Genomic DNA, 15,448 nt, shown 5'->3' with positions numbered 1-15,448 from the left:
AGTTGATATTTCAAGCACCTTGTTTTGGTATCTTTCACCCACCTATCAATTTTGATTATTTCAAGATTATATGAGGGCTCCATTTTTTTTGTCAGACCTGTCACTTCCTGGTGCCACCACCTTGAATTGTACATGGCTGTTGGGTAAACCTCTAGAAATAAAATATTATTTGTCTAATATGGTTCTTAATTAAGTTGAATTTCCTTTTGTACAGTATATTTCTAGGCTGTCAATAGAAAGGCTATTATGGTCCAATGACTTAGAGCTGGCCGTAGTGGTTTGTGCTTTGAAAATTTGGAGGCATTACCATTATGGAGAGACATGTGAAGTATTTATGGATCATAAGACCTTGAAATATATTTTTACGCAGGAGTTGAACATGAGGTAAATGTGTAGTTAGTGCCCTAAAACCAGTGTACTTTGTCGATATATCAATAAGAAGTTCTATTTCATAGCATTTATGGGTATTAAATAATTGAATATGTGAGATGAGCTTATTGTTTTGACACATATTTGGATTAATTGTTTGGAAATAGGTAATACCCGGTCCCAAGTAATTTTTTTTATATAGTTGTCCTTATCAAATTAACTTGTGGCTAGCTATTTTTTTCTAATGGGTGTCAGTATCAAAAATCAAGCTTATGATTAATTGCTTGGAAATGGGTGTCATTATCAAAATAAAGCTTGTGAATTTTTCGTTGAAATGGTGTCTTGATCAGTTAAATGGGTGGGTGATTTGAATGCATGGATGGTTTGGATTAGCCTAATAATGACATCCTAATCTCTAAATTATTGCTAGGACACCTTATTTCAGTAAGCAAGTAAGGAGTGACTTCTAATTTGGATCGCAAATGGATCGGTCAACATTCTGTTTTTAGATGTTTTGCATAGCAAATAAGGCATGTGGACCACATCGAGTTGGACAGTTCTTATAGGGAATATGTTGGGTTATTCTATCTTTAGAAAGGAGCTGCTACATAGGCTAATTGCAGGTCTTTAATTCTATATTTAATTAGGATTCTATTCTTAATAAAGTAAAGTCTAAATGTATTGGTAGCTGCCTAGTCGATTTGAATTATTTTCTAGGAAAGAGAGTTCCTCTGTAAATTGATTTCAAAAGCCACAGAAGCCTTACAATACCTACTTCTACCCGAGACTTGCAATTGATTTTCTTTGCTCGCTTCTAAGGTTTAGAAACTGCTGAACCTTACAATGCAACTCGTCTCAAGAAGATTTTTTTTTTGCCAATTGAACCCCCTGCTACCCTCATCGTTCGGGAAAGCTGCAAACAACTTATAAAAGTTGCATTTCTTGATAGCGGATGTCAACAAATTGATTAAAGTTTTATAATAACATTGGATCTCACCCATAAACTCTATCCGTTGGTGAATCCCTGCTAATATGGCAGCCATAAGCTCCAACTTGGGTGCTTTGCTAAAGGTCAGATTTTACTATTTTTTCCGGCATTATTAGTAGCTTCTACATGTCATCTTAAGTTTGTTGAAATTTTAGAAATTAAAAATCAGTCCCTCAAGGTCACGGTTTATCCTTACGATACACTTAGGAACTTCACCTTGCGGGATCTTTTCTTTGCAAATAAAACTAGCCACCACTACCTTGGGAGAGAGAACACCATCCATCCAGAGTGAGTAAAATTTTCCTCTTGTAAAATCCATAGGTAATGTAGCGGACAGCTAGTTTTGCTCATTTAGGCTTCTTGATTAAATTCAAGTGCTTCCTTCCCTTGTTAGAGATTAATGCCTTGGAGGTGTTGTTGCTTATATATATATATATATATATATATATATATATATATATATATATATAGAGGAAAATGATTGTGAGCTTGAAGCTCATATAGCTTATATGAGCTTGAGGGCCCAAACACATGTGGGCCCATATTGTTAGGATGATCCAAAGCATTCATTTGAAAGGCCCTTACATAGATAGGATGTGTACAAAAAATCAGCTTCATAGGATCATCCTAACCCATCCAAATGTGGAGGGCAAAATGGACAGACACTGTTTGCCACAAATCTGCCCATTTTTTCTCTCCGCTTTTGGAAGGGTTATGATTATCCAATAGATATGATTTTTGGCACACACCCTATCTATGATGGGGCCTTACAAATGAATGGTTTGGATCATCAAAAAAAATGTGAGACCCATGTGTTTGGGCCCTCAAGCTCATATAAGCTATATGAGCTTCAAGCTCACAATCATTTTCTTCATATATATAGAGGAAACTGTTAAGCTCACCAAATTTATGGTGAGCTAGCTTGCCCAATCACATGGGGGGCCCACTTTGTTAGGATGATCCAAACCATTCATTTGAAAGTCCCTTACATAGATGGGGGGTGTACCAAAAATCAGCTCCATAGGATATCATCCTAACCCCTCCATTTGTGGAGGACAAAAATGGACAGACACAAATCTGCCCTATTTTTGTCCTCCACAAATGGAGGGGTTAGGATGATCCTATGGAGCTGATTTTTGGTACACCCCCTATCTATGATAAGGCCTTGCAAATGAATGGTTTGGATCACTCCCCAAAATGTGGGACCCCATGTGATTGGGCAAGCTAGCTCACCATAAGTTAGGTGAGCTTAAGTTTCCTCATATATATATATATATATATATATGTATGGGGAAACGTTTGCTGCGCGATACCTCAGATAAGTTATCTGAGCAAGAGCTCAAAAAATCATGTGGGCCCACATTATTTTGATGATCCAAAGCATTCATTTGATAGGCCCTTGCATAGATAGGGTGTGCCCAAAAAATCAGCTAGAGGTTAAAAATGGAAAGATTTGTGGAGTTTATACCCATCCAGTTTAACCTCCACAAATCGAAGGGTTAGGATAATCCTGTGGAGCAAATTTTTTGTGCACACACTATCTATCTTTGGACTATCCAAATTTTTTGTGCACACACCCCTATACGGTTCCCTCTTCCCGCTCGATTTAAATATTGGCTTCTTTGAAAGAGAAAAACCCTGAATGCTGTTTTCAAAAGTGAAGTCTTCGAGCTGAATTGAATTTGAGATCACCCAAAATAAACAGAGAAATCCCAATGATCCGACATCCATCAATTTTCCTGGAAAAGTGACCAGGGTTCAAGACTACAAGTGAGCCCTTGGATGAGAATCCTGATCGTGATGAGGGTGGACCTGGATCAACCATCTCAAATAAAGAAATGAAACCCATTGTTAATATAACTATATTAGGCCCGGAACATTCAAACAAAAATAAACAACTATAGAAGGCCCGGATCAACCAAATCCTGCTATGCTCACCAAAGAGAAAAAGGCAACAGGAAAGGTAGTGTCTTTGTGACAATCATGCAACACCAAGCCATTTTTATTAGTCCAAAGGCCACATCTAACGGCAATGGGAAATGCAAGAAAATTTTTCAGCAAGACCATGAAAGGCCAAACTTGATCTCTCTTGGTGATCAAAGAAACAAGGAAGTGTAACTCTTACCAAACTCTAGAACACACGAAGAGGATGGAATGGCAAAAGATAATTCCCTAGCAAAAGTTTGTTAGTTTTGGATTTTGAGAATTTAACTAGTCCAAAACAAGCAGGGCTTGCACTCAAGTTCTTACCCCCGGAATTAAAGTAAGCAGGGCCCTCATTATGGGTACAAAAACATTTACACGTTTATTAAGGATATTTATCAAGGATGCTGGAGAAATCTATTTCACAACTAAAGTAAGTCACCCCGGGCCTCTAAGAAAGAAGTCCAAAAGAAGTGAACACCAACAACATTCCCTTTGCTATGAGATGAGAAATATTATATATAGAAGCTACACTCACCCATAGCTCTTGATGAGCTCATGTTTCAAAAGTGAAGGTCTTCTTCTCCTTCTACCAATAGTAAGGATTCAACTAATAGTAAGGGTTCAGAGCCAAATTTGGTTTCCCCTTTGTTTTTTAAGTTCCCAAGTCCAATTCCACTATTATGGATGTTCGGATGAAAAAACCACAACCATCGAACAGACGTTTAAACAATTCAAAAAATAGCATTACCAACGCATCTTCTCAACTCGGCAGTGTGGAGTTGACAAAATTTTCCATCCAAAAAATAAAATATCCTTTCTCCCTTCTTCACATTGCAGGGATTCACTATTTTTATCTTGGCTGTTGTCTAAGTATTAAACAGAGGAGGAGGAGTGCACCTTCTAGAAAGCAGACCCACCACCACCCTTTGTCCTCCCTGTCAAAACATCCTTCGCCTCGTTGATCTTAGAAGCAAGATAATGGCTTCCGCCACTGTCCGGATGGTTTGCTACCATCACTCTTCTGTGGGCCTCTTTAATCTTTTCGATCACATCACGCTCTCTGAACTCGACGCAGTAACAATTCAGAACCCAGAAAAAAAGAAGAAAGTGTCAAGGGCAATGAGTGTCAGATGAATGTATACCTGATGCCGAGGATTAATGCAGCTTCTCTTTTTGTCATGACCTGCTCAAACCCACCCTCATAGAATCTCCGTACTCGAGGGACAATAGGCCGGGCTTTGAATGATTGCCATGCCTGGATTAGATATCTGCCTCCCAAAGCGACAGCTGCAACTGAAATACCTGTTATTAGAGGACCTTCCTGCAATGGCATAGATTATAAGCACATTCAGCATATGAGCTATGTTACCAAGCTACTTGGAATGGGAAACTATTTTGAAAACCAATAAAATCAAATCAAAACCACAAATTTTCTCAGGGTTCTTTTCCACTAAAACCCTTATTACATACTGATTCTAAATTTAAACTAGGTCCAAGACAGATCTTGGGCCCGGAATCATGAGCTTCCGTCTTACAAAATCAACACTTAATGGAATTAGAAAGAACGGAAAGTAGCATTCTTATCAATAGAAAGCAGGCATAAGCAACATTAGAACAGAGAACTATGGAAACTTGGGAGCATAAAGGAGATGCAAAATTCAAATGCATGAATTAGGAAAGTGCTAAGTACAGCATGTCTAGCGATTCCTTTTTCAATTCAGTGGTATCAATTTTTTTTTAATTGATGATTAACAACTTCAATATTTAAACATGTCATACAGCATATACATCTCGCAGTAAACATCTTCATAATGATAGAAAACAAACTAAACAAATGCATCAAAGAATAGGTAGGTAACTAAGAACCTGAGGTGGTCAGGGCCTATTCAGTCTAGATGAATATGGAGAAAAGAAACTTGGACCACCACAGATATATCAACAATCTTGTGACTGGAATCTGTTAACCTTGATGGAAAATTATCTGATGCACTGATCAAATTAAGGCCTTGTTAGGATTGCGGAAATTTTCTAGAAAAGTTCTGAAAGGAAAATTTTCTGAAATTTGCTGATTTTTTGTTTGACTATACATGAAAAAAAAAAAACTTGAACCAACCCAGTTCAAGTTTTATTTAAAGGGGGCTTCAATTTATGATATCTCTCTCAAAATAAGCCATACCATATCATTCCCCTCTAAATCGTGGAAAGAAAAAAAAACTAGGCAAAAAATTTCTACCAGAAACATCTTTCATAAGCTCTTTTTGGTTGTCCGGGGAGTGGACAAATGTGGTGGAAAAGGAAAACTTTTCCAAGTTTCACCACTTTCCGTTGTTTGGTTGCACTAGGGTTTTCAAGGTGGAAGGACCTTTCTGTCTGGAAATGAAAACACTCATTTTTTGTATTAAAGTTTCAAAAAAAAAAGGGATACAACTTCCCTTTCGTCTTGAAAGAAATGTTGGGCAACATCTAGACATGTGGAATCCATTGGATTTTGGTAATTAGTAATAACTTCTTACAATATATGTGAAACCCCACTAGTTTTTTCATTTTTTTGACCATTGGGCCCTCCATCTTAGGCCCACTAATAGATCATTGATTAACATGCACATGTGGTCCATTGGTTTTTGGCCATTAGGCCCTCTATGTAGGTCCTACTAGTATATAACTAACTACTATACATGTGGGCCTCATTAGTTTTTGGCTGTCAGGGTCTCTATCTAGTAGATCATTGATTAGCATACATGTAACGTCCATTCTCTTTTGGGCCATTAGACCCTGTACTAGTATACAACGCAATACTTTATATGAAGGCCCCATTGTTTTTTGGGTGCTGGTCTTCCATGTTAGCCTCATTAGTAGATCACTGAATAGTATAGATGTTGGTTCCATTGTTTTTGTCCATTATGCCCTATATGTAGGCCCCACTAATATATAATTCCATAATTTATATAGGCCTCAATAACAATAGTATATCAATGAGTATAATTTAAGCGTTCATTTCCCTTTTCCATGTAACAAACATAGGCGAAATACTTTTCAAGGAAAATTTTCACTTTTTTCATATTTGTTGAACTAAAGGGTTAAAACGATTTTCTAGAAAAGTAATGGAAAGAAAGGCCTTTTATGTGGAAAAGCATTTCCTTCCAACCAAACAGGCCCTGAGTCGGGTGCAACTCGAACCGGGTCGGGTCGCGGTCAATCCTAACCCAACCCGAAGTAGCATTACCGCAACCCTAACCCAACCCAACCTGAGCCTCGGGTCAAGGATGGTCAACCCTAACCGAACCCATCTAACCCGATTTTATAAATCGGGCCGGGATAAGTCGGGTTGAGTTTGGGACAGCCCCGTGCAAAAATAGAAATAATACCAAAAAAAAAAAAAAACAATCCAAATAATTCGAGAATCGTGATAAAATTAGGGGAATGGGTAAGGTCCATGCCAGGTCGGGTTTCCCAGGGCTTCAACCCTTACCTAACAAGAAATTAAACCAGTCTAGCTTTTCCCAACCCTAAAGCAATCCAACACGAGAAAACGCCAACCCAGCCCAAGCCGAAATCGGGTTGAACATGTCGGGTTCGAGTTGAGCCCGACCCAAGTCGCACCCCTAGCCCTAATGGAATCACATTCCAGGGTTCCAACTCAAATGGTTCCAACAATTGAGATGAGACGGTCTTAACTCTGTCTAAGACAGCCAAATATGTGCCCTCGCTTGAAACCTTCACGCATTGGAGATTACCCAGGGGCCCATGTCAAAATTTAACTAAAGGTCTCCCTTGTTGAACACACATCAATATTACGCACTTCGGTATTAATTAAGAGTCAGAAGTTGGAGACGCTAGGAGATAGTTCTTGGAAGATTACGTCATTTTCTTAGGATCATCTCACTACTTACACCATGTAAGATAGGGCTAGATGTGTTGGTAAAGTATAGGACGAAGCACGCTGAGAAAAACCCCAACACTGGAATGACATGCTTAAGTGATCATGTTTTTTACACTATTTTGTTACATTCTCTATTCAAAGCAGCATGCACCTAGATCTTGCCTATTTGAAGGATGTGATTAGAGGGGTCCTAAGGGACCAAAGGGGTGATGTTCTATAGGCGTTTCCAGGGCCAATAGGCTTGGTTGATGCTAGTGAAGCCGAAGTAAGAGCAGTTCATCAAGGGATTATTCGGGTGGAAAAGGAAACTCTTGATCGAGTAATTGTGGAAGGCGACTCTTTAAATAACTATTAGGTGGCTTAGAGGCTCTTCTGTCCCCCATGGAGGTTTGCTTGTTTCTTTGATGAGATCTTTGATAAAATTGAGGGATCCTGAATCACTTTTAATCACGTCAAGAGATCGGCCAATAGTGTGGTGGATAGCTTGGCTAGAGATGGAGTAGATAGGCAAGCCTTTGAGTGGTTTGATTTCTTTCCCCTGTAATTTGGGCCTTTATTGTACTATTTCCTCTATTTTGTTCTTGTTTCTTTTGTATCTATTTGGGTTGACTATCTTAGTTGCCCTATGTTAAAGTATAAAAGATATATAACGCCTTTCTCCAAAAGCTTAAGCTATTGGAGAAGTTGGTAAGTTAATATGGAATCAGAGTCAAAGGTCTCAAGTTCAAACCTCCCGGATAGCAAAAATCCGCATGCGATGGTCGGCCCAAAGTGGGACCACATGTGCCACGTGTTTGCCAAGTGGGCCACACGTGTGGGGGAGTGTTAAAGTATAAAAGATACATAATGCCTTTCTCCAACAGCTTAAGCTATTGGAGAAGTTGGTAAGTTAACACCCTAATCCTTTTTGAATAAAAATTTGCACCCATTCAAAAAAAAGAAAGAAAAGAACGTGATTAGAGGGGTCATGAGGTACTTCTTGAGGAGGTTCAATACTTTACTCCATTGCTTCTTTCGTCACTACTCCATTGACGAAAGAATAAGAGATTACCTAGCTCCCGGCTGTTTGGTTTTTACACTTGTGGGATGTCTCGTCCCCTCTGTTGTATTACTCCTACAGCAATGAATAAAAATGTTACCTTTTGAAAAACAAAAAAAAGGGAGAGGCGTCTTGCACTCTTGCCCACCGAAGCAATCTTGTATTAACGCTGATGTGGCTGACGGTCAACAGTAGATCAACTGTAGCTTGTGGGACAACATTTATGCTGCAAACTCCATCCATGATGAGCTAGCAAAATTAAACCCCACTCTTGACTAGAGTGTGGAAGATGGCAGTATGAAGGCAATCCCCATAGGCCTCCTCCTTTGGTGTGGTTAGTATTCGCCTCCCATGCAAGCAAGCGAAGCATCTACCTCATTTAGGGGCTCATCATCATCATGATCATGCTCGTCGTTGTCATCATTGGATTCACTAACCTCCTGATTAAGATCCTTCTCACCGTGAAGGTTAATAAGAGAAATTCTCATGAATTTGAAGAATAATAAACAACATAGCAGATGCCTTTTCAAAGCAGATTAGATAACAAATAGGAAGGGGAGATGGAGTGTATTTTGGGGATGAAATTTGGTGTAGCAAGATGCCTATTTAGATTAGTAAATGATGAAGATTCCCTGGTCATTGATTTCGACACTCGTAACAAAGAGGATGTTGTATGGACTCCTTCCTTTGGAAGGAAATTTATGGATTGGGATGTCAATGTGGTAGATTCACTCATGGAAATAGTGGAAATAAAAAAGTGCAACAGAGTAGGATAGAAGAACATGAATAGGAACTCTGCGTGCGTGTGGGTGTGTGGTTGCGTGGGTGCGTTGGCGTGGGGGTCACTTTTAAATTAAATCTACGTATTTCACCTTGTGGCCCACCCACGCCACACAGATTCTAAGCTTTCTGTTTGACAGCAGGGCTTGATGCAATCTTTATCATAGACCCTTTCAATGATAGGGAGAATTCGAGGCAAGTATGTTACATGTGCGGGTGCTCAAGAATCTATAACCACCACCTTTTTCACTGCCCATTGCAACAGAAATTGGTTATATTTTCTCGATGTTCATTGCACTGCATAAAGATAAAATCGGTTGACTCTTTCATGGCAGAACAGATAGTAGGGGCTTGGTCAAGTAGGGAAAGAATGTCATGGAGTTTGTTTTCCTGCCACACTGGACTATTAGGGAGAGAGAGAAATGAATAAGCAGATCGGTCAAGTGGTCCCTTATGATAGATATGCTTAAAGGTGAGCAAGCAGTGCTGCTCTGCAGAAAATAGTCCCTAGATGGGCACCTCCACCACTGGGGAGTGTTTAAAGATGAATTTTGATGGATCTAGTGGGGTAATCTTGGGTCGATTGGCATTGGAGTAATCATTAGAGATGGGCACGGTGAGGTCAGACTTACATTATGTGTTTAAAAATGCGGATGCGGCGCGGAACGTGGCCGAAGAAAATCCTAGTCAACTCGGCAAGACGCGGTTGAGTACTTGGTTGACGCGGTCATAATTCGGGAGAGTCAGAGGAGTTTTTATTGGCACTGTAGGGCGAAATGCAAAACGTGGATGCGGCACAATGCAGAACACGGCCAAGGTAAAAGGGAGTCATCTCGGGGGAGTCTACGCGGACGCGAGGGAGTTTTAAAACTATGCTTACATTTGCTGGTCAGGTGGGAAAGAAAGGTTATACAAAAGAAAAGGCAATGGCCATGTTGGCTCTTAGGCATGGAATCAGATCACTTATCTTGTTCCTTAGTGAGACTTCGTTTATTGAAGGAGGCTCATTGAGCATCATTAGATGGATTAGATCAGGTGTTGGTATTCCGTCAACTCTCGGGGACGCTTTTAGTTATTTAGGCTGATTAGCAAAGGAGGTTACTAGACCATGTCTTATCAGTAGAGACCATATGCCATTATAGTTGTTTGAACTTATTATTAAATGTAGCACTCACATATTCTTCTTTTAAGCCCGATCATCTATCTTGCTCAGGAGTTTTCTTTCTTTTGCTATTTAATGAAATTATGATTCTATTCAAAAAAGAAAACAAAAAACGGGGTATTTTTTAAATGGTATTCCCCCTAACTAAATTTTTTACTAAAATAGTTTATTTTTCACTTGATAAAATAAAGTGGTATCTGTGGCAACTTTTTGCTAGATGAAATTTCATTGATGGTGTATTAGTTTATATGCTAGGAAGCACGAGTACTCTCCCGGGGCTCCCGTACCCGTAACCGACACGTAATGGGTACGGGTACGTCCTGGGTACGCCCTGGGTACGTCCTGGGTACGTACCCACATATTGAAAGAAAAAAAAAACCCAAATTTGGTTGTTGGGTGCATGTCGGGTGCGCACCCACGCATACCTGACACATCCTGCTTCTCCCAGCTGGTGTAAATCCTTCCTGCTTCTTCTCTCTCCTCCCTAGTACTTAGTATTTACATGTAAACCATTTAAGTAAATGACGTATTTACATGTAAATACGTCATTTACTTAAGATTTACATGTAAATAACGGAATACCCCTCATTTGGATTTATTAAAAATAGTTTCAAGACCCAAATCTAAAAGGAAAGAAAGTCAACTCTCCTGTTCTAGTACAAAATTTGAAGAAAAAGGGTTAGGTCAAAATTTTAACTTTCGTAACTTCCAAACGGTGGGGTATTTTTCAAAATTTTAAAATTCATAAAATCTATCATGTCCAAACATTATTAAATCCCAAAAGTCCAGTATAAAAAATCTTATAATTTGGTCTCTAAAAATTATTCATCTTGTCAGGCACTGGTCAACACACTGGCGACATACTTTTTTTCTAATGAATGATGTATTGATGCCTCATGTTATGAAATATGGAACTTAATCACTTATGAAATGAAGAGTAATATTAGAATTTTCCATTTTGGTGATTTTATTGTTATTTGATTGCTGTCCAATTTTTATTTTATTTTTTAAATTTTTATAAATATATAATAAAATATTAAAATATATTATTATATTCAGCGTACACGAACGTACCGGCACCCGTTTTTTTTGGAAAATCACGTACCCACGTACCCGTGTCGTGTCGTACCCGCACCCCGTACCCATGCTTCATAGTTTATATGCATCATCCCTTCCAAAGAAAAAGAAAAGGTTCTGCAAAGTGTGGTCCATATTCAAGAACTGAGAAGATCTGGTTACCATCGAGTATCAATTTTAATTTCATATGTACAATAAATGTTTGCACACAATGATGTAAAGGAACTCTAGAATCAGGAAACATTCGGTGTCTTGGCCACCCTTGAGAAAATCAACATACAAGTATACAACATAATTAGGTCATCCTGTATACTGCACCACATAGAAGCACTGACAGACCGACATACTCTGAGGGAGTGAAACACTAATTATGGCATCACCATATATAGTTTCATTTAACAGAAAACAGCCCCATTGTCTTTTTAAGAGTTTTATGAAAGAACAATTGCACCAGAGGCAAAATCTACCAGCAGTGGATCTCCAAGTGGGCAGATCCACAAATCCAATGCATAATCAGCTGCATTGTTTCCAACCACTGCCACATTGAATTCCTACAATACAGAAGTTCTGACCAAAATTAGTGGTTTAATGATACAGAGCAGGAGTCACAATAGTGAGTTACCTTGCAAACACATAATGTGACCTGGATCTGACATTCCACCTACTAATAATTTCTTATTAATTTTGACATTTCCCCTTCAAATAATCTCATTATTTTTTTTTCATTCTTAAGTTTTCGGTTTCTCTTACTAGCTTATGAGAGTCTGGTGACACTAAATATTGGTGCAGATGATATGACGCAAACTTGAAGGAAGCAAAAGTTGCATGATACAACAAACTCAAAGCTAAGGAATCTGGTTTTCAACTGGCAATAGTGAAATGGAGACTAGAAAGCTCCAAATGAAAGAAGTTTACTCTGATGTGAGCATAAATTTGGCCCCGCCAACATCAAGCCACATCTAAAGAATGTTTGTAGGCATGACAAATGTAACATGAACGCTCGTTGGTCTTAATCGTCCATAAATCAGGAATATCAGTAAGAAGGAACTCGGACACGAAAATCAAACAACCCGATTTGGACCTTAGTCTAATTGATGGACCATTAGAAATGAATTGTGACAATCAGGCAGCAATAAGCATGATGCACAGCGGAGCATATAGGTCTAAGAGAAACATTTCACTTCTGGGCTTAATGGGACTCAGAAGTGTCTAAATCAAGGAAAATTGTTTGGGAAAATATCCCAGGCGAAATAATTGCCTGTTCTTGGGTAAAGGGAGTTCGTGAGGAAATTTCATTAAGCATATAGGATTGATGGGACTTAGAAGGGTCTCAGTCAAGGAAAATTGCTTGGGAGAAATATCTCAAACAGTATAATTGCTGATCGGGAACATTTATCAAACATGAAAGCTTGATTGAACTCAAGGATATCCAAGTTAAGGGAAATGTTTTGGAGAATATCCGAGACGGAATAACTCCTGATCCTTGGGTAAAAAAGAGTTCGTGCGGAAATTTCACTAAGCATATGGATTTGATGGGATTTTAAAGCGTCTAAGTTAAGGAAGGTTGTTTGGGAGAAATACCCCAGATGGAATAATTGTTGATCCTTTAGCAACAGGATTTCGTGTGAAAATTTCATCGAGTATTTGAGCTTGGTGGTACTTGGAAGCATCTAAGTCAAGAAAGAATGCTTGGGAGAACTATCCCGATAGAAATCTTGTGTGACATTGAATTGTACTGTATAGAATAAATGAACACATAGAGAATTCACTCAGGCCAACGTGGCCAAGTGGGAGATGTTAAGGCGGTGGTCACGTTGCCTCATCTGTTACAAATGGGAGCGTAACCACCGCGGATTTAACGACGTGGAGGAGGGCGAAGCAATAGGCATTACGAGTCTGATCCGGCTGTTATACACCTGGAATCATGTAAAATCTACAGCTGTGATGAAATACGGTAATCTCGATGAATCGCTCTAAAAAACGTTGAGTGAAATTCTCTTCCAAAAAATCAATCTTCTCCTCCCAATGGATCCTTCACTAGCACAGTGCAAACAGAGAGAGAAGGGGGTGTTAAAAAAAATATAAGTGTCAAGAAATGACTAGTAAAGGAATTTCCAATTATCTTCACTTTCAAAATGAAAGAAGTTGCATCCTCATAAAGGAGCTTCAAAGGAAGTTAGGGGATACTAAGACCTACATTATGTACAACCCTATTTTCTAAGTCATATTTTTTTACTTAAGAGATGATACAACTACAACAAATATGAATAGTCGAGTTGCTTGGAAAGAGTCCCAAGTAGTCTACAATCCAAAATGCAAGAGAATTAAGCAACAAAAACAGGGCAATTCAACCTAAGGTGTCAAAATCATCGCATTTCCATCAAAATTGACTCAGATACCATTCTTCATGCACCTACTCGCTCCATGGCGCTTCAATCCACCCAATGATATTGAATTGAAACAAGAAACATAAAGTACAACAACAAAGACACAATATAGACTAAAACAAGGGGTACTCATATCACATAATTTACATGGAGAATATTGATCATAATAACATCGGTTCATAAGACAATCAACCCAGTTTACTAATTTAGAAATCAAATGAACTTACCATCATACTGGCTCTAGGTAATTTATCTACAGAGCCAACAAAATGCTGACATGGGGAAAAAACAATAATTTTATTAAGTTGGGTATGTTCCAGGGTCACCCTAAAATAGAAAGACAGTCTGAATGAGAAGAAATCACAAACCCTAATTTTCATCATTTGAGTTCAATTTCTTTAGATTAAAATAACACGATAAATACAAGTAAAAAATTAAGAATGAGAATAACTATACGAAGAAGAATAAGATGGTGGGAAAAAAAGAGAGAGTCGGATACAGAGAAGAGAAAATTACCATGTGTGTTGTTTTCTGGGCAGTAAGATCACACGATTCAACAGAGAAAGGTTGGGTTTTGTTGGTTGCAAGTTTCGACAGAAAAAAGCAAAAGATGGTGAAGTTCGAGGCTTCTTTTCTTGTTTCTGCAAATTGGAGTTGGTATAGGTGAACAAAAACTTTTTGACCCAGCGAGTCCACTCAATGGCGAATTATAGGGCCACTCAATGATCCAGACCATTCATTTATTGGGCCACAACATAAATAGTCCAGTATTTTTCAAAAAAGTACTTTATGTGCCACACCATAGGATGATCCAAACCGTCTATTTTTTGGGCACAACCTATTTACGTTATGGCCCATTAAATGGACAGTCCCCACATTTCAAATTTACAAATAGGGGCTTACACCGTATAAAATCTTGTGAGTAAGGTGTGATTGACTTAATCAATTGAACGGTTGGATCATCATGTGGGCCCCCTCTACGGTACTATTTTTCAAACACCTGCTTACACCATATATAATCTCATAGATAAGGTGAGATTCCAATAATGATATGGTAAGGGAACAGAGAGTTAAACCAAACAAATAACCTATCAGCTTGATTTTTGGATTTTTACCCCTTGAAATTGCAAAACTATTCCTCTCATGGGGTGTAGAAACGAGAGGGGGGCCATTAATTTAGAGAGCTTGGGCATTACTTTAGAAAGAGAAGGGTTATGAAAAGTGAAAACCCTGTAATATAGGGAAAAATTCCCGATTTTCATTTTGGGTGGTTGGGAAGGGAGGCAAGTGGGCAACTTTACCAACAACGCTTAAACCTCTATACATACGGAAAAAACAATCTGAATTTCAGAGGGGGCAATTGCCCCCCTGAATTTCCCGGCCCACCCCCTCTAGTATTTATGAGTTATGACTATTCTTTTTAGTTTTTACACTGCAAGGATAGCCGGGGAGAGAAAGGGAGGCCGGTATTTCATTTCCGCCAAAATATTTTCATCTTATATGAAATGACTAAAATACCTTTACATCATGGAAAATGGACTAAAACACCCTTCTCTCATAGAAAATGACCAAAATAACCTTGTATAAATATTGTTATTCAGGATAAATTAAAAAAAAAAAAATCAAAATAGGAAATAAATTAAAAAAATATGAAAACAAGTGAAAATTCCTAGAATACCCTGACATGACCAAAATAAACCTATCTCATCAAAATGACCAAAATATACTTATAAAAAATGACTAAAGCACCCCTATAAAGTGACCAAAATACCCTCATTTCTTAGAAAAGAAGACTCCTCGACCTTTTATAGAGGAAGACCTTATATTATAATTATATTAT

The 15,448-nt window shown here is 38.5% G+C and overlaps 1 protein-coding gene across 2 annotated transcripts; it reads right to left on the bottom strand.

The window, feature by feature from the left end:
- Positions 1 to 3,774: 3,774 nt before the first annotated feature.
- On the bottom strand, positions 3,775 to 14,317 carry LOC143883383 (mitochondrial import inner membrane translocase subunit TIM14-1-like). Of its 2 annotated transcripts, XM_077386741.1 has the most exons (4): positions 14,125 to 14,317; positions 13,836 to 13,880; positions 4,426 to 4,604; positions 3,775 to 4,343 (listed from the first exon to the last, which is right to left on the bottom strand). In XM_077386741.1, the coding sequence occupies exons 1-4, from the start codon at positions 14,125 to 14,127 to the stop codon at positions 4,184 to 4,186; spliced, it is 387 nt and encodes a 128-aa protein (XP_077242856.1). In that variant the 5' UTR covers positions 14,128 to 14,317; the 3' UTR covers positions 3,775 to 4,183. The 2 variants fall into 2 exon arrangements, with proteins under 2 accessions (XP_077242856.1, XP_077242857.1); XM_077386742.1 differs by lacking the exon at positions 13,836 to 13,880 and having other exon boundaries at positions 14,125 to 14,304.
- Positions 14,318 to 15,448: the final 1,131 nt, after the last annotated feature.

This window comes from Tasmannia lanceolata, unplaced genomic scaffold, assembly GCF_043159265.1.
Source record: "Tasmannia lanceolata isolate RefF3 unplaced genomic scaffold, GAP_Taslan_0.1 ptg000008l, whole genome shotgun sequence".
Classification (NCBI taxonomy): domain Eukaryota; kingdom Viridiplantae; phylum Streptophyta; class Magnoliopsida; order Canellales; family Winteraceae; genus Tasmannia; species Tasmannia lanceolata.
This window is presented reverse-complemented; position numbering and strand designations above follow the sequence as displayed.